This window comes from Bactrocera tryoni, chromosome 5, assembly GCF_016617805.1.
Source record: "Bactrocera tryoni isolate S06 chromosome 5, CSIRO_BtryS06_freeze2, whole genome shotgun sequence".
NCBI lineage: Eukaryota > Metazoa > Arthropoda > Insecta > Diptera > Tephritidae > Bactrocera > Bactrocera tryoni.
In genome coordinates this window covers 50633515-50652752 of record NC_052503.1, presented here as the reverse complement: position 1 = coordinate 50652752, position 19238 = coordinate 50633515, and the positions used below count along the sequence as shown (strand labels likewise).

The 19238-nt window shown below is 34.2% G+C and overlaps 3 protein-coding genes across 4 annotated transcripts; 2 read left to right on the top strand and 1 right to left on the bottom strand.

Annotated features, from left to right (window-relative positions):
* The first annotated feature begins 143 nt into the window (after positions 1-143).
* Positions 144-682, top strand: LOC120777386. The gene is made up of 2 exons (XM_040108679.1): positions 144-432; positions 495-682. The coding sequence occupies exons 1-2, from the start codon at positions 308-310 to the stop codon at positions 661-663; spliced, it is 294 nt and encodes a 97-aa protein (XP_039964613.1). The 5' UTR covers positions 144-307; the 3' UTR covers positions 664-682.
* Positions 653-8936, top strand: LOC120777385 (structure-specific endonuclease subunit SLX4). 2 transcript variants are annotated; one of them, XM_040108678.1, is made up of 6 exons: positions 653-761; positions 868-1496; positions 4012-4944; positions 6278-7368; positions 8433-8585; positions 8651-8936. In XM_040108678.1, exons 1-6 carry the CDS (start codon positions 673-675, stop codon positions 8762-8764), a joined length of 3009 nt encoding a protein of 1002 aa, XP_039964612.1. In that variant the 5' UTR covers positions 653-672; the 3' UTR covers positions 8765-8936. The 2 variants fall into 2 exon arrangements, with proteins under 2 accessions (XP_039964612.1, XP_039964611.1); XM_040108677.1 differs by having other exon boundaries at positions 6245-7368.
* A 3502-nt stretch (positions 8937-12438) lies between these two features.
* LOC120778628 (ras-related protein Rab-43) lies at positions 12439-14881 on the bottom strand. Its single transcript, XM_040110513.1, has 4 exons — positions 14576-14881; positions 14438-14522; positions 13739-13995; positions 12439-12807 (listed from the first exon to the last, which is right to left on the bottom strand). The coding sequence occupies exons 1-4, from the start codon at positions 14786-14788 to the stop codon at positions 12703-12705; spliced, it is 660 nt and encodes a 219-aa protein (XP_039966447.1). The 5' UTR covers positions 14789-14881; the 3' UTR covers positions 12439-12702.
* Between the last annotated feature and the right edge of the window lie 4357 nt (positions 14882-19238).

Here is a 19238-nt window from a genome sequence, read left to right as displayed (position 1 = left end):
TATATTGAAGTTAGCGAGAGCGACAACTGGCGGCCTGCTGTCGTGCAGTTTTCAAAATAACTGTGTCCTCAGAACGTGTGTATTTTAATATTTGACAGATGTCGTTTGCAGTCTGTCGCGCTCATTGTATTCAGCATAATGAAAAAAGCGACTGCGATGTTAAAAAAATAGTGATAAAATCGCCGGTACTGAAATATCGCTCATCACTAGTATATATTGATAATTAGAAATTTGTTTTGCCGTGATATACTTTAATGTTGTGTAATATATTATTGATATAAAATAATTAACCAGTGAAGGTGTGGTTATGGACAGTTCTGAAAACAATAGTAGAAAGCCTCGACGCACTCGTGGGACACCTGCATATCAGTTCCGAAATAAATTTGCATTTGGTTGGATTGGTTTAGGAGCGGTGTTTTTAGCAGCTTGGGTGTAAGCTTTTATTATCACAATTTATTGTGGCTGTATTTTTTATTTAAACCTATATATTCCAGGTATACTCCAACATTTAAAAAGATTAATAAAGGCCTTTGCGACTCGTTATTTACTCCAACAGAAGAGGAGATCGATCGTCGTTATTTATTCAGTTTTCCTAAGCCTCTAACCAGCAGAGAAATACAAAAACGTATTGATGAAGGAAAAGAGTTTAATTCTCAAAGATAAAACTTGCTAATGGATCGGGAAACTCGGAAAGCTAATTTAAGGAAACTTCGGTTGTCCGGAATTAAACATCATGAATCAAGTACAAGCGGTAGTTTACGGTAAAACAATATTATAAAATTTGGAATGTAAACATAATAAAAATAAATAAATCTAAAGAATTCGAAAGAATACATATTTATATTTTGGAATTATTTTTGTTTGAAGGAAAACTAAATCAAGCAACGGATTGTTATCAAAGTATTTTGAGGCACCAAAAGTAAATGAAGTTATTCAAGGAAATGAACCAAAATCAAATGAGGTTGTGCATTTGGAAAGTGGATGTTCAATAAGAGGCTTGATTAATACTGGACAAGATCATTTACAAGCAGAAAATCAGCAAAGCGAAACACAGTTGAAAACAAATGGAAGAAAGCGGACCAGTTTACGAAAATTTGTTTTGACGGAGGAAACAAACCCGTATCAATGTTCCAAAGATAATAATGAAGACAACTTTGAGGTCCCTGTAAAGAAAACTAAGATACGAACTAATTTGAAACGTAAAAATAATTCCTCCCGAAACAAAAGAACACTTTCTAGAGGCCAGCAGAATATTAAAACTTTGCTCATGCGAAATGAAGTTATGTTTTCGGAGATTACGTCTCAACAATGCAGACTTGATAATTTCAGTGCTGATGAAATACATCTCGCAATCGCAATGTCTAAATCACAAGTGGAAACCCGTGGTTCGTCTAACTTCGACATTGCAGATCAGCGAGTTGAAAACAACGAAGTAAATTTGGAAAACGTTCAAAATATATTAGGTCAATACGGGTTTCGTCCATGTGGTTTAAAAGGTATGTAGATGCCAATAGTAAATTTTAGATCAGTAATTTTTAAGTCTAATAAGTTTCCAAATTGGAAAGTGATATTTTTTTTAAATTATAAAAATATATTTTGTCACTGTTTTAACACCGATATCTGAAAATAATTGGCTTCAGAATTGAGCTCTTAAATTAGATTCAAAAGTTTATTAGTCCAAATAAACAGAATCGTAAGTTAGTAATTACTCTGAAACCAATAAAATCCAAAGTCTCGCATTATTTAAAATAGTGCAGTGTTCAAATAAAAAAGAGTACTCAATATTATTTCCTCTAGTTTAACAATTAAAAAACCACAACAAAACTTTCGCAATTTGCAAAGGTTAAGGGCGGGGACATGCTTTCAGGTGTTGCAAAACTTTTTATTAAAAATTGTAGCATTTATTATTTGAAGAAAACGACTGAATTAAACTAAAATTTGGTCACGAGACATTTTCGGCAGTAAGCTATATTTACATCTTGTGGCCACGTAAAGCTTACAACTCAAAATTTTCAAGTGTTCTGCATATTTAACAACTCTTTATAGCAGTACTTTTTGCGGTACATACATTTTTTATATAGAAATAAGTTAATGACATGGTATTTATCAAAACTATTAAAAATTAAAAACAAAACACATCCAGCTATATGCAAAATCATTTGAAAGTTAGTGAGCTTTACAAAATGAGCTCGAAATGTAAGAGACGGACATATTTTATTTTTTTAATTGTAAATTTCATTTACACTACCTATAATTGAAATTGACGTTTTATTTTCTTTTTTTTTAAATTGAAACACCAAGTTTAGTCGCGGTATTACTTTAAAAATAATGAAATAGAGCGCTTTTGTATAAGCACAGAAAGCTAGATTGCGTTTTTTCTGATTAAACGTAATAAATTAAAAACTATAATTATAATTAGACAATATAATTTAGTTTACTTCTGCTTACTAAAAACTTAACAAAGAACTAAATTGAAGAAAAAAGACTAAATTGAAAAAAATTTAAGAAAGTATGTGGTAAGCTTTGCGTGGCCACGATTGTATGTATAAAGTGTAAACGTTTGATAACATATTGGCAGATATCCACGATATAAAGCCAACTGGAAATTTGAATTTCTTATAAAAAGGTGTTTGAGAGCTAGGTATATATTGACTCGATTTCATCCCTTTTCGATATTACGACAAATTTTAATAAAAAACAAACGGATATTCGAAATTATTTGATCCAGCCCCAGTAAAGTTTTCAGTACCCATTTGTGAAGCTTAGCTGACTGAATTTCTTAAATGACGATTGACCTGCAACCAAAAATTAACTGAAATTTATGAAATAAAATTCTTTGGAAATAACAATTTTAAATTTCTTCTGATTCTTTCACTTCTTGGTATACAATCAAGCAACAATAAATATATTGGGATAAAACTTCGTACAAATAATGTTTTGAAGGTATGCCATCTCAAGTCTCAAAATCTGATCATGACTTTTCAAACACCATGTAACAAATACTATGTGTGGAGTCGGTGTCTACTTCAGACTTTTTACTGAAAATACTGGACGCAGAGAATATTTTTCGATGTTTCAAAAATTAAGAAATTCTCAGACCCTAACTTAATATATGGATTTTCAAATATCTGTTTGACTTGAGTGAGTTTTCTTAATGAAACGCATAGAACATATTTTTCTGGTAAGAACGTATAACACTGGCCGTACTGTAGTTTAACCCCGAAAATCAGGTCAATATTACCCCTAGCGCCGATATTCTACATATAATGATTTCCGTGAGTCTAGTAGACTTAATGCAGTAAACTGTGTCGGTCAATGTGTGAGTGTGTAAAATTTCATGAAAATATGTTCTCGAGTATACTTGAGTAATGTCAAAAGTTAATGCAATCAGTCCAGACCTTCCCTTGCCACAATATGTCAAAATACAGGAATTTCCGACTTTCCATTTTACTTTAAACCATTTATTTTGGTCAAAATATGTAAAATATCTTTTCTAAAACGTAAGTGGGGATTTTCTCGCTTATGCAAGATGCACGAAATGAGCTTTTGCCGTTATACCTAATATGTTAAATTTTTTCTTTAGTTGCCTATATCGCATAATTTGAGTTAATAATGTCGATTTATAAATAAATTTTAATGTTTTCTTGGCAAACATGTAGGTATTTCCTCGTCTTAGAGCACTGCAAATGGCCAGAATATAAAATGATCGTTTATACCCGAACTTAGCTCTTTCTAACTTGTAGTGTGTAATAAGTATGTTTTTATATTGATCCACCCGAACTAGCTAGGTTTGCGTAAACTGAACATTTAATATTCTTCTATAAGCCTATAACCTATTTTTTGCAAATATGTTCTCTTAATTTCCCTAAAGTCACTGGATTCCTGTTGGCGATTCCTGTTTTTCATAAGATGCGGCTATTTAATGTCAGTTGAAGATCTCTCAACTATTAGTTTTTAACAATGCTTGTATTTTTGATATTTAATGTTATTTTTATTCTACATCTTTTGCAGCCTATAACAGTTTAAGTACCGCATTATTGCCTGGTTCAAATCGGAGAGGTAGAAATAAATGGATCAACAAATATACATCACTAACATTACGAGATTCTAAACTTCAAGCTAAGAAAGTACAATCTAAAATAGACTTTTTAATGAGCCAAGAATGGAAGGACAAACAATTGTTTTTGTCTGAAACTCATTCAGAATCATATGCGTTATTTAGTTATAATCTTCAGAAACTTAAACCATCCAAAGCAATTACCAAAGCATTTGAAAATGAAGATAGAATAAACCTTGAAAGTTTTTATGTAAAAAATCTCTTTGACGTCAACCACGTACAAGCTGGCTATTTGTTAAAAAACTGGCATGCTATAGAGGGGCGTGAATTGTCTCCTCAAAAAGCTAACCAAGGTCAAAACAAATCAAATAAATTTGTTAATCTCATGAATCAATCGTTTATAAATTTGGAAGAACACTTCGGAGTGAAAAAGGTTTTAATTTCCACATTTCAACCTGAAAAAAATTCAATACCTTCCGATGATAACTTTCGTGATCCTACGGATTCGACAATTAGAACTGATAATGAAAAATACAGTTATCATATTCAAGACAACCTCGAAAATTGCAATAATAATGAAAATTTTGTTGAAAACAAAATGGAGTGCATTGAACATAAACAAGTTTTATCATGCCACGGCACACCTCTAATCGAAAAAACCATCAGCACAGTACAAGATGATCAAAGCTATAGTTCAGCGCAAGCTGATATCAAGCAAAACTTCCTAAGCACCTCACAAAAACCTTCAGAAAATCTTGTAAGTATATCTAAGGGAACTCGCAGTCAATCGCCGAATATATTCGCGAGTTCAGAAGACGAATTAGAAGAAGTTGTTATTCCAAAAATGGCATCTTGCAATGAATACGAAACAAATGCATACCAAGAAGGTAAATTTATTAAATACTAAATATTTATTATTTTAATATAATAAATAACCGCTGCCGAAATAATATTTGCTGTGGTGATGTCACCAACAAAGTTTTTTTCCATTGGGGTTATGTTTTATATTTTTATACTATGTATTACAACATGTTACTGCAGAGTATAATAGTTTTGTTCACCTAACGGTTCTTACTAAAACTACCTGAAACTAATCGAGATAGATATAGGATTAAATATAAATGATTAGGATAACGAAACGAGTTGAAATCCGTACAAGCATTAACTTGAGTAAAAATTGAGACATCTTTTTGAAACTCGGTACATACGTTCCTTGGTGCGTTAGCGGGGTAATTGGATTATTGCAATGCCCAGGAAACGAAACTAGAAAACCTATAAAGTGCTATGAGTAAGTTCCAAATTAAGATACTAAACTTTAATTTGCCCAAAGCGTGATAACTCAATAAATAAAAGCACCAGAGACACTAAATTTTACACTCGTAATGTCCCCATGTACCTAATATAAAGATTTTCGAACTTTAGGTGATCCTTGCAAGAGTATAAAGTCTACGATTACACCTGCACTTACTTGTTATAATTCCTAGTTGATTTGTATAAGATGTTTTTAATATATTAAATCATTTTGTAGATGCTCCGGTCTAGCTAGCTGGTGGACCAAGTGGATATTTATGCAACATCTTATAGTGGAGTTCTATCATTCACTTTTATTGCCTAAACAAATCCTCAGCTTCAGAGCGGTTAGAGCCTGTTCTTCATAGTCTTTTTGACGCCATTTTCATTTTATTCATTATATGGGGCGATTTCACAATTACATCACCAATCTTTGCAGTTTTCGCAACTGTTTTATAGTTATAGTCCTGAGCCATGACCGCAACGAGATATCTTGTTAGCAAGTGTGAAAGACAAAAGAAGTCAAGTGATGCTCCGGTCGAACACTTAAACTCGTATAGCGAGGCCTTATATTTCGGAGAAAAACCATTCCTATAGTCGTCTGCTTAAAGCGGAGCCGCCTTTGGGAACGTCGACGCAACGCACTGACCGCCATCAACAGAAAGCTTCCCAATGTTTTTGAGAGCATCAGAGTGACGGGGCAAATTAGAGCTTAATTCATTTATGATGAACGACCAGACAAATATTGACATATAACATAAACTTTATATTGTATCTATTAGCTTTAGGTGTAACGAATATTCTGGTAAACAAAATTATTGTGCTCTGAGTAATGTCTGCGAAATAAAATGTTCGTTTTGATACTAAAAGTTCCGTACCTCTCTGTACCCTAAACAGCTATTTCAGTCGTATCGCCTTTGAATAATACAGATACTACAGAAAATCGGAACACCACAAGTCCTATTTCGAGTATTATAGATTTAACTCAAGAAGAAGAGCATGTGTCTATGGATGGTGAAAGCTTTAAGATCTTAATGGAGAATATTAATCCAAATGATGTCTCCGAAAATACGGATTGGAGAACTATTAAAGAAAACTCATTTGATCGAAGTGAAAATGCTACAAATACAAGAAATTTAAACAACTTAAACAAATCCGCTGCAAGTTCCGAACTCGCATTAAGTACTGGGAAAGTGAGTATCGATAGAGAGGATAGTTCTGAAGATTGCATAGTTTTGTCAGATGACGAAATCAATTACTCTATTTGGAGAGCAGATATAAATAGTTTCAGTCAAGCGTCAGCAAATGGTTTACTCAATGAGGACGATGAATGTGTGGTACCAGAGCCTTATGAAATGCTTATTAATACATCCAGATTAGCTAATCGTTCCGCCGAGCTTCTTGAATATGGAATTTTAGACAATATATCGGAACCATTTACACAACCTTCTGAGATTAACAATAGTTCCACCCATCAACCCGAATTATCGCCAACGTTGCTCGCACCAGTCGGGTTGGAAGGCTTGTTAAATGGCGATATAAGTTTAAATAACACGAAAGAAGAAAGAAATACCCCTGATGTTCAATCTTACACAATACCTTTGGAAGTTTCAGAATATCCTGCGGATGAATATGAAATATCAGGTAGGATATATACCACCCGCATTGTCACTGATCCTAAACCGGAGTTTATGCATCAATCAGAATCAGAAATATTGAAACAACTTTATCAATATGGCATCAAACCTTTAAAACGGAAACAAGCTGTAAAGTTGTTGGAATTTATATATAATTCAACACATCCATTAATTCTCAAACAAACTCCCAATTGTAGTAAGCAAAACGATAACTCTCGCATTCCTGAACAATCTAATAAAGGTCCTTCGAATCATATTATTCCTCCCGCAAATAAATTACAGCTAAAGGATTGTTTTGGCTCTCAAATACAGCTATTTAAAAATGATTTACAACTCGATTTGGATTGTGAGGACTATATATTTCAGACGAATGTTACAAAGAAGGTAATTTTGATAGTTTAAGGTTATGCCTAGCTTTAAGTCTCAGACAAGGAGAATATGTTGGGAATTTTGATGTTTTTTGTAAATATTTCCCGTATAGTTAGCGAATTTAATATTTTACCTTTGGTCCAATTTATGTGGAATGAAAAAGAAAATTATGGATTTTCACGACACATAAATACTGGGAATCGAACTAAGGAATAATGTAAATTTTAATTGTTGAACAAATTGCGGTTACACCACAGAAAATTGAGCTTCTGCAAAGATTTCTTACTTAAACGTAGCTTGAAAAACTTAAGTTTTTGTATAACATTTTGTTCCTTTCTTCATTACCATGTGCTATGCGTCTCATTCCCGAAACATTTTACATTTACCATAGATGCGTTGTATGCGCGGTATTTGGACCGAATTTGTGTATATCTTAATTTCCCTTTAGATAATTAAGAAAAAATTACCGAATTACATGTGAAACTGATTATAAAAAGTGATATCAGGAAATAAGTACCTAACGCGACTTTCCAAATTCGATTTTATTTTTTTTCTTGGGGTACTCTTAGTTAGCCAAATTTGAATGAGTCCATGTGAGTTTCCCAGTGCTTGTATTACTTTTCAATTAATAGTCTGAATAGAGGAGTTGTACATCTTTGGACGACCACCACTTTAGCCCCTTCCTAAAAATTCTTATTTGTTATTTAAAATGAAAAACTTTTAAATTTTATTACGCCCACAAATTAGAACCTTCAGTAATTAGAATTTGCAGAGATTAGAATTAGAATTAAGCATACATACATATACATATGTTTAATGAACATGATCATGTAATATGTGTTGTACTGGATTTTTTACTTTTGTTTTCTGGTTTTTATCGATAGTGCACAAAAGTGCACAATTTAATAATTAAATAAAGGAGAATTTCATTGTAGGTTTTTTAAGTAAACTTAACCAATTTTTCTGCATAGACATATACAAATAAAATTCGAGAAATCAGAATTTTTCAGAAATTGGAATCACATTACAAAGTGGTTCTAATTTGTAAACGTTGACTGTATTTGATTATTTTATTACAGACGTCACGGCCGCTGTTACCTCTTCATATCGCCTGGCATAATCTCGTTTCCTCCAGTGTAATTTTGAATGAAACTATCCTCACGTATCAGCCCATAGACTTGCAAGAAATTTACGTATTTTTGAAGGAAATCGGATATCGTTTCGACCCAAAGGTTGAATTTTAAAATTGTGTATTTTACAAGTTTCTTAGTTTCTTACATTTTTATCTCTTTTTCAGGACATGAAAGCTTTCCTTGACAAGCGCTGCATAATTTTCCGCTATGATATGACCCAACCAGATCGCCAGGCGGAACGCCATACCCGAAAACATAAAAAAACTACTAAAAGATAGCGAATTGTTATGAATTAAATATTTTAATTTTTTTTTTACCTATGTATGTGATTAATTTTCAATACTGCCTTACAATTATTAAAAAAAAATTATTGAATATTAGTATTTGTATTGCAACATTGAAAAAAAGTAATAACAAGAAAAAAAACAGCTGCAGGAAAGCTATAATACACTTCATAGGTGTATTTCTTTTAACAAGTATGTGTATAACTAAATTCGGTAATGTATCCAAAGGAAAATACTTTGCAAGTTCTTTTTAGCCAGGTTGTTGGATATATAGAACTTTAAAGTCAAATTAAGGTTACTTAAAGGGTTAAATGGGTTTCCACGAGCAAAAAGTCTATTTTCAACATTTTTTTTTCGTATAAAAAAAATTAAATATTTTTTTCAAACTTTATTTATACATATATAAAAAGTACGTGTCACGTTGTTTGTTCGCGATGGACTCGTAAACTATTAAACCGATTTTAGTAAAATTTAGCCCACTGTGTCCAGATCGAACCAACATAGAAGATAGGATAGTTAAAAAAATTCATAAATGAAATTTATTGAAAGCTCTATTAAATAGACTCCCTATTAAGCGGACATCTCCATTAACCACGGACATTGTTGATGTTTATTAAGTGTAATCTATTCTATCTAATTTGCGATTTGAAAACACATTCAAAGTCAGTTGTTAAGATTTTCGAGGAAAACACATTGAATGTTTTAAGTGACTACTTTGACACAGCTAACCTCGAGCGATGAACTTGAGATTTTATGACAATATTCCAGGAATGTGAAGCCGTGAAACCCATGTAACCCCTTAACAAAGAAAAAATATATTTCATGAAAATCGTCATCTTGTTTTTTATCGGGGAGCTTCTATAAAACCTATATGCAGGGCTGCTATATTCTCTGATTTTGACCTTCGGCATTGATTCCCCGATTTTCGTGATTCCTTGGGTTCCTCCTGAGTTTTTTTAATTACAATTTTTGAACGAGTGCGTGAAAAAGTAAGCATCACAGTGTTTTAGTCTACTTGGGCGTTTCGAATTTGCGCACCACGCGTAAGATTGATTTTTCATGAATCATATCTTTCATGGTTGCGTTCCAACACTCGATCGAGTTCAACTCGCGCAGGTTTTTTTTGGTATAAAATTCCTACGCAAGTTGAACTCGGTTGAGTTTTGGAACGCACACCATATGATATCGCCATCATACATATGTACATGTATACCGTCGCATGGAAATGTAACTGCATCATTTGTCACACACATGTCTCGACTCGAATTTGCGGAAACATATGCAATGGGACTGATTTTGACTGAGACCGATATGGTAACCCTACCTACATACATATATGCAATAGGGGTCTGATCTGAACATTATTTACATATTATACCAAGTTCTTGAATAACAAGGATTTGATTATGATCGATTAGTTTGTATAGTATCTGATATCGGCGAAGGACGCGTACTAAATTTCATGGATTAGTTTGCATACATATATATAGAGAGACGGACTTGGGTAACTGAACTCAGCTTAAAGTCAAAAGTTAGCATATAGATGCTTCTAATACCATAATATTACACGGGTCTGCAACAAAAAAGCTGTCCGGATTTTTTAACTCGAAGTCATAAATAAATATGTTTATTTTAATTATTTAGTCACAGATTTAAGTATACAAAAGTGATGTCAACTAATTATTAAAACAAGAGGTTAGACACAATTTTCTTATCTTATCTTCACAGTTGACGAAGTTAAAACACTATTCCGACCATATTTTGTATGAAATTTTCGAACCGCAGCAGCCAAGTTTTCATTATTTTTGAAATATTGTTCCTATACACGTTGTTAAAATTTAAATATTTTTGCTTAATTATATTGAGAAATCTTTTATAAAGTTATATGTGATATAAGCCCAAGGTCTGAACTTATTTACTTCATATTCAGGGCTAAACCATTTAAAAATTAAGAAAATATGTCCGCTCGAATTACGCAAATCACTATTCATTGTATAGTATATTGGGACTAGAGTGATTTGTGGACCTATTTAATGTTCAATTCGGATATCTTACAAATTGGTCTATATGTTTGCTAAAAAAAAGTCAGCCCTGGGCACTTACATCCTCATATTTCATATCTGCGGATCAAAAAATCCTTCAAAAAGTTTTTCAGACGTGAAGTGCCGCACACTGCGGGTACAGTTTGTGGAAAATATTATTGTAATATCTTAACGGGTGCTGCTATCATACATTACAAAGAAATATGAAATAATATCTATTATATGAGAAATAGGCATTGTTTCACAAATTTTAAACAGTGACGGGAGCATATCAAGATAATCGTATGAATCAAATACGATTAAAATTCATTTAATAGTTGCAGAGAAGAGGGATTTTACCCAACGTTTCAGTTAAGCGTAGCTACCGTAAGTGATTAATATGATTCCATAAAAACATTCTCTTTGCTCTTTTGCTACTATATTCCTACAATAAAATAAAAGCTGCGATCAATGTTCATTATAACCTGAAAAGGGTATATTAAGTTTGACTCAAAATTTTTAACACCCAGAAGGAAACTGAACGAACGTAATGAAGTGTTTGCTTTTTCATTTGAAGAAATATCTTCAAGAAATTTTACATGGAATATTGCCTAAGGGCAATGGTGGAATATTCGAAATTGTTCAACTCGGATCAATATATTTAGTATATATTGTAGTTCATGTAAGGAATATTTTGTATTTGTGAAGGGTATTATAGCTTCGGCGTGATCGAAGTTAACATTTTTTTTGTTTTAATCACATTTTACTTTTTAAATAATAGATTGAACAACTCATGTGCCTCAAAATTATAAAATTCAGCTGATATTTTCAATTTGTTTTGTTTTGTATCATAATAGATAGTGTTACATAGATGAAAATACTGTTCTCGCTTATATTCGCACAATAGAAAGTACAATCACATTCTGACATGTAAACTCTGTTATTTAATGTCATATTTACCATTGTGCATAAAATTGGAAACAAAAGTTAAATACATTTTACACTTAATTCGAGTTTAACTTTTGTTATTTTTTAATGGTTATGCCCGCTTGCGCGGTAAGGTTTAGGTGGTTGTCGTTAAAGTCATCTAACGGTAGGCGCAGAAAACGTGATGTTTCGACGGGGTCGGACCATAGTGAGAGGGGTGTAGATGAATGGGGTTTGCTGGGCATGCAAAGAAGTGGTTAGAGTCATGCGGGGACTCGCTGCATGCTGAACAAACATTTAGTATATCGGGTTCGATTCTGGATAAGTAAGAGTTTAACCTGATACAGTATCCAGAACGAAGCTGCGCAGGTGTCCCTTTAGATTCTTGCGGCAACTCCGAAAAATTCCACATTTTCATATTAACGTTCAGAGTCGATTTTCGAGTAGTTTGTATATTCACACTTAGAACTCCGGGCCCGTGTTGAATTTAATGCTAGCACTCTGCAGAATGCGGATGCTCCAATGATGACAAACTTACCCATCCAAACAGGGAAAGAACAGCCTTTGTCCGGATAAAATCCAAGTCATTTACGGTAACGTAGAACCGGTTGTTTTGGGATTGCATTTTATTTTGTTTTTGTCAATGGAGGAAAAAAGCTTTCAATCCACTTCATAAGAACAAACAAATTTGGTTTATAATGGAATAATTAATGTGCCAAATTACTGCTTATACATATGTATAATGTTCGTCAGATCTGTTTTATTTTGATATCAATTTTGTACTTGATTTTAGATCATTTGAAAGCTTCAGAGCTTTACTGTTGAAATATTTACATATTCCATATATGTATATATCTATTTATGTATATACTTATACTATTATCGAGCGTTTAATTAACTAAGTAAGTTAAATTTAAATGATTATATTAACAAACTTAAAAAGTAAAAAAAAACTCCAAAAATTAGAATTACGTTTCGAGATCCTTATAATAAATTGCAAGAACTACTGCAGTTATTAAGCGGTTTGCTTTGCCCCAGTCGTATGGCATCTTCTTTGTCTTCTTCTACAGTGTTGATGTCATGACGCCGCTAAATAATTAAACAAATGGAGTTATTTAGTAATTACGAAAAATAAACACTAAACTAATTTGTCTCATATACTCAAAATTCTTCATATTATCTATTGATTTGTAGACCTATTAGCAAATTTTTAAATTTATATATTTATTCGGGTATAATCTTCATGGAAATATTCATATAATTTTATACGTACTAAAAGGAGTACATTGCTTCATATATATGTTCATGTGTTCGTTTTCGTTTGTTCTAGCTATATCGTTATAAATATAAATAATTGAAGGAAGGAAGGGCCAAGTTCGGATGTAACCGAACATCAAAGACAACTAACTATGCATTGAAATTCGATGATAATATCCCTGAGGCCGATGTCGCCGTTTATTAGATCTTTACGAATTAATCAGACTGGGAGTCATGCTGCCTTTTGAGCTCTTTCGACCGTACATGTGCGTTGTTGACCACTAGACTGGAGTAGCAATTGACAATGCGACAGCCGCAGTTGTGCCGTGCTTGTTGTTGTTGTGGTTATTTATCCCCGTTAGGATTTGGTTGCTATTGTCGGTGCCTTGATTGTAATTTTCATTTGACTATCGTCGGGGGTTTGATAAGTACAAAATCTGATCATAAAAACGCGTCCTTCTTTTGCGAATTTTCGCTCTTCTTCAATAGATCGATTGGCTCGGTATAATCTTGAAAGCCGAATGATGAAGTGCATGACGACTTTGGATCTTTTTCAAGTTTTTTTACCTTTTAGCTAATATAGATTGTGAATAAATATATTAAATGCAAGGGACAAGATTTCTGCCTAGTTAGCACTGGCTAACATGGTTGGCAAACTAGTTCTTAAGCAGTTAAAATAAGAACCAACATAATAATTATTTGAAATTGTTTACCATATACATACATATGTTAAAGTTTATATTTCAATTAGTTTGCTACATACCTTTAATTCCGTTGCCAAACAAACAAATGCGTCTTCAACGTTTGTATTTTGTTTCGCTGATGTTTCCATTACAAAAAGGATTTCGGGTATATATTGGCACATTTGCTTTGCTTCTTCAAAATCCACTTCACGCTCTTCGTCTAAATCACACTTATTTCCAATTAAAATAAGTAACACGTTGGATGCTGTGTAACGCCGAACCTCTTCAATCCACTTTTGAAGATTTGAAAAAGAAGACCTCTTTGTTATGTCATAAACTAAAAAGATTAAATAATTTAAATAAAGTTATTTACAACTTTGCAACAAAATAACATTTTTCTAAAATAAGATCTGTTGTTATTCAGCAATTATAGCAAACAATATATTTAGAAGCCAATATTATATAATTTCTTTCTGAATTTCCTTTCTCTTGAAAAATATGTAGAAAAGGAAACACTGATTATATGTTAGAATGCAAACCATTTCTTATTGTGTGAACAAAAAGAATTGAACAATAGTTAAATATTGAATTAAAGTTATCTTTGCACTATTTACTATAAAATCTCAAAAACCGTAAGGTCAACGGCAATTATATATATACTTTCTTAAACTGGAGAACATCCTCCATCCGCATATGCCCATTTTAACCCCGAAATCGGGAATGCTATTCTAAAATCCCCCCATATTGGATATAAAATTTTTGGTTGCACCAATACATACCAATTATAACACCATTTGCAGAACGATAGTAGCTTTGCGTGATTGTACGAAACCGTTCTTGTCCAGCTGTATCCCATATTTGAAGCTGGAAACGATTATAATTTATTTGTTCACATAATTTATCGAGGCGATACTTACTTTTACTTGCTTTCCTTCGATATTAACTGTTTTCATAGAAAAGTCCACGCCTATAGTATTCCCATGTCTTTCAATGAAATTTCCAGTTTTAAAACGCTCTACAATACAAGTTTTCCCAGTTCCGCAGTCTCCAATCAATACCACTTTAAAAAGGAAATCAAAATTTTCCTCATTTGGCAGTGCCATAAGTGTTTGTGGATTACGCGAATTCATACTCTAAAGCTTTTATTTTTTTAATTGATGTTGCATTCAATATACAATGCAAACTCTAGTGAACAAAACTTTGATATGATACAATAAACCAAAACAATTCATTGAATATCAGCTGACAGAAGTAAGGAATTGGCGTTGCCAATTAGCAGATGTATTTGCTAAACTTCATTTTATTATTAGGTTGTGTGCCAAACGAAAACATTGTCCTTATGTTGAGTTGAGGTGAAAAAGTTTCCTATGTTGTAAACTAATTTTACATTTTGCTTTGCCCAATGGAGAGACAAATTTTGACAGTTGACGCTATTTGCTTTCGGTACATATGTATATGTATGTACATACATAGTGCTTACAAATTATATTTTTTTAATAAAACGAACCATAAAAATTTTGGGTGTTGCAGAAATTTATTTTGGAAACTTCATTATTAGTTCAAATAAATTTTTAACTCTGGCTTAAAATAAAAATACAGGATTTATTTTGAACAAAAATATGTATATATTTAAACTGCTTATACGTGATAAGACCAATATCACGAAAGTGTTCGGTAATTTAGTTTGTGTAAGAACTTGCAAAAGTTCCGTTATTACAGATACAGATGGGGTAGCAATTTATGTTCAGTCTGAATGAAAACTTTGCAGAATCCGAAGTCGAATGTCTTAGTTACGTTAAACTGTGTATGTATAGTTGTATGTATTACATAAAAATAATCGATATATATATAGGATTATGTATATATAAATGATCAGGATGCACAGACGAGATGAGATCCGGGTGGCTGTCTGTCCGTCCGTGCAAGCTGTAACTTGAGTAAAAATTGCGATATCTTGATGAAACTTTGTACACATGTTCAGAGGCAAAAAAGTAAGGCCGAGTCTTTAGTTGGGCGTAATCGGACTACTACCACGCCCACAAAACGCCATTACCCGAAAACTTATAAGGTGCACTTAATTAAGTTAGAATTAGAATTGTAATTTGCCACAGGGGTTCCAGTAGCAGGAGACATCTATGGAAAACCAGTTTTAAAAAAGTGGGCGTGACTCTGCTCTATAAAATGTTTAATGTATATACATACATACATATGTATCTCTTAACTTAAGCTAAAACAACTAAGTTCACCTAGCGCAGATATTATACGAACTCTTACTGACAGTGTGAAAATGGATGAAATGGGAAGATAACCCCGCCCATATAGCGGTATTGTTAAAAACTACTTTAAGCACGATAAATCAATAACAAAACCCAGAGTCATTGAATTTTACCCGCGAGGTGATATAATAGGCCTTTATTGGAACCGGTGTCAAAATTGGACTATGGGCTTGACACCGCTCACATATAGGTTCTACCTACACATATCTCGAGACCCGCCAGACCGATTTCGATCTAATTTGGTATACACATTCTTATGTCAATGAGCGGACTTCAACCACGCCTAAACGTAAATGTTTAAGCCCCAAATATAGGAAATATGAACTCCAGTACCTATAGTTAACTTTTGACCGAAAATATCGGTCACTGTAAGGGATCTTCTTTATTGGTGTAGACACCGCTTATGCGGTTATAGCTGAATTTATAACAGGGCAGCCGTCGTTCTTCCTTTTCGCTGTTTGTCGTCAAATGGAGATTCCAAGTGTAGCCAGGTCCTTCTCCACCTCTGATTCCCCCGGCTTGTACTGCGTCGAATACTTTTAGAGCTGGAAGTTTTCGTCCGTTCAGTCGACATGACCTAGCCGCTGTTTTTTAATTCGCAGAGCTATGTCAAGGACGTTGTATACCTCATACGGCTCATCGTTCCAACGAATGCGTTATTCGCCGTTGTCAATGCACAAAGAACTATAAATCCTCCGCTGAACCTTTCTATCGAAAACTCGTAAGACCGACTCATCCGCTATAGTCATGGTTCATGCCTCTGCACCATATAGCAGGACGGGAATAATGAGGGGCTCATGGAGTTAGGTCTTTGTTCGTCGAGAGAGGACTTTACTTCTCAATTGCTTACTCATTCCGAAGTAGCACCAATTGGCAAGAATTATTCTGCGTTGGGTTTCGAGGTGGACATACGACGAAGTTATGATTGTCAACAGTGACGTGGATGCTAAGTCGTGAGTGCGACAACTGTTTGTTTGTTGACAGGAGATATTTCGTCTTGACCTCATTCACTACAAGACCCATTTGCTTCGCTTCCTTATCCATTCTGGAGAAAGCTGAACTAACGACGCGGTTGTTGAGTCCAATGATATCAATATCATCAGCTAGTACACTCTTATAAAAGAATGTGCTTTCTCTACTCAGCTCTGCAGATCGAACTATTTTCTCCAGTAGTAGATTGAAGAAGCCTCACATTGGCAGTCGCCTTGTCTGAAACCTCGATTCGTATCGAACGGCTCGGAGAAGTCCTTTCCGATCCTGACGGATCTTTTGGTATTGCTTAACGTCAGTTTACACAGCCGTATTAGTTTTGCGAGGATACTAAATTAAGACATAGCGGCATAAAGGCAGTTCTTTTTCGTGCTGTCAAAAACAAGCTTTCGAACAAAATCTTTCACACAATATGCTTAAGAGAACCTTATATGCGATGTTGTGGAGACTTATCCCACGATAGTTAGCGCAGACGGGGGGTCTCCCTTTTTGTGGATTGGGCAGAACACACTTAAATTAAAGCGAAGGGCATGCTTTCTTTTGACTATATTCTACAAAGAAGTTGATGCATGCTCCTTATCAGTTCTTCGCCGCCTTATTTGAATAGCTCGGCTGGCAATCCTTCGACATCCGCCACTTTGTGGATCTTCAGGCGGGTAATTGCGAAATTCTTCATGGTCGGGCAATGGAACGTCTGCTCTATCTGTCATCGAGTAATCGGATTCAGTATTTCCTGGTGTTATGCTTTCACTACCATTCAGTAGCCTGGAGAAGCGTTCCCTCCATAATTTCGGTATGCTCTGGGCATTAGATACTAAATCACCTCTGGGGGGTTCTACAAGGGTATGCCCTGGTTTTGAACCTCCTGTTAGTCGCCGCATATTTTCGTAGAATTTTCGAGAATTACCCCTGTTGACCAACTTGTCAAGGTCTTCGTATTCACCCATTTCGGCCTCTCTCTTTTTATATCTGCAAATGCGTCTCGCTTCCCTTTTCAACTTTCTAGCACATGTTATGTTCGATTGTAATGTTGCGAAGTAGGCAGTCTGCTTCCTATCCGCTGCAATACGGCACTCCTCATGTATTCAAAAATTTTTCTAGCTCGGTAGCAGTGTAAAATACTGATATTCGGATTCACCACGAAAAAGGTCAACATTTTACTTTTATCTGTCAGTTTTTTTCTTTTTTCTACCATTCGTTGGTAGTGGTGGTAGTTTCATACAGCTAGAGGTAGTTGCAATAAAACTTACCACCACGAAATCAGCGAAAAAATTTGTCAGTAAAGTAAATTGAATAGCAGTAATATACGTGTAAATTTCGGTGCAGTCCTTCAAGAAATTTACCGATCCGATGCCGAATTTCAGCATACTGGGTCACCGACCAAAATGAAAGGTTAGAATCTCTACCGAGATTTGAACTCGAATCGCTGGATTCAAAGCAATTTTCACGAATTCTACATTACCTTAATTGACTTTTATTTTATCCGACCAAGGGCTGTTTTTCGGAGATCTAACCCCGTATGAATCGGTGAGGCTTAAATTGATCGGTGAAAGATTGAGTGAGCTTATAAATTTGGAACGTAATCTACAGACGAAGGGAGGCCAAACGAGTTAGAGACCAAACAATAACACCTGAGCTGTTACAATTCAGCCATATAACTAGATTAATGGGTAGGAGGTCAAAAATATGTGTAGATGAGACAAGCCTGATTAGACTGACAGCTGGAACTGTAAGACGGCATTTTAGCTCCTTATGTACCACAACACGTGCCGGATTTGGTAGATACCGAGAATTGAGGAGGGAAGCGAGACGCATTTGGAGACAAAAGAAGAGAGAGGCCGAAATGCGTGAGTACGAAGAACTTGACAAGCTATCCGAGAGGGGTACTGCTTGAATATTCAACGAAAAAATAGGGCGACTAACAGGTTTCAAGACCGGATTATTCGTATTATTGTAGACCCCAGAGGTGATTTCGTAACTGATGCCCAGAGCATACTGAAATTATGGACTAACATTTCTTCATCCTGCTGAATGGCAGTGCAAGCATAACGCCAGGAGATTGTGAACCCGATATCTGCAAGCAGCCAGGGCATAGAAATCTCCTCTTTTTCGGAGTATAATTGTAATGTAGTGTTCGTTCCGGCTATTTCATCTGCTTCACAGTTCACAGGGATATCACTTTTCATAATTTTCTATAATTTCATGAAAATATCACACATTTTGACCTATATAAACCTATACATAGATTAAAAGTCAAAATGGATGGAAAAAAACTAGGAAAGTCCTGGACTGATTGTACTAACTTTTGTTATTA

Coding starts and splice junctions, on each gene's coding strand:
- LOC120777386 (XM_040108679.1), top strand. CDS start 308: ATGGACAGTTCTGAAAACAATAGTAGAAAGCCTCGACGCACTCGTGGG. Junction 433..494: donor GTGTTTTTAGCAGCTTGGGT/GTAAGCTTTTAT, acceptor TATATATTCCAG/GTATACTCCAACATTTAAAA.
- LOC120777385 (XM_040108677.1), top strand. CDS start 673: ATGGATCGGGAAACTCGGAAAGCTAATTTAAGGAAACTTCGGTTGTCC. Junction 1,497..4,011: donor TCGTCCATGTGGTTTAAAAG/GTATGTAGATGC, acceptor CATCTTTTGCAG/CCTATAACAGTTTAAGTACC. Junction 4,945..6,244: donor AACAAATGCATACCAAGAAG/GTAAATTTATTA, acceptor TACCCTAAACAG/CTATTTCAGTCGTATCGCCT.
- LOC120778628 (XM_040110513.1), bottom strand. CDS start 14,788: ATGAATTCGCGTAATCCACAAACACTTATGGCACTGCCAAATGAGGAA. Junction 13,996..14,437: donor TGCAAATGGTGTTATAATTG/GTATGTATTGGT, acceptor TAATCTTTTTAG/TTTATGACATAACAAAGAGG. Junction 12,808..13,738: donor GTTTGGCAACGGAATTAAAG/GTATGTAGCAAA, acceptor TTAATTATTTAG/CGGCGTCATGACATCAACAC.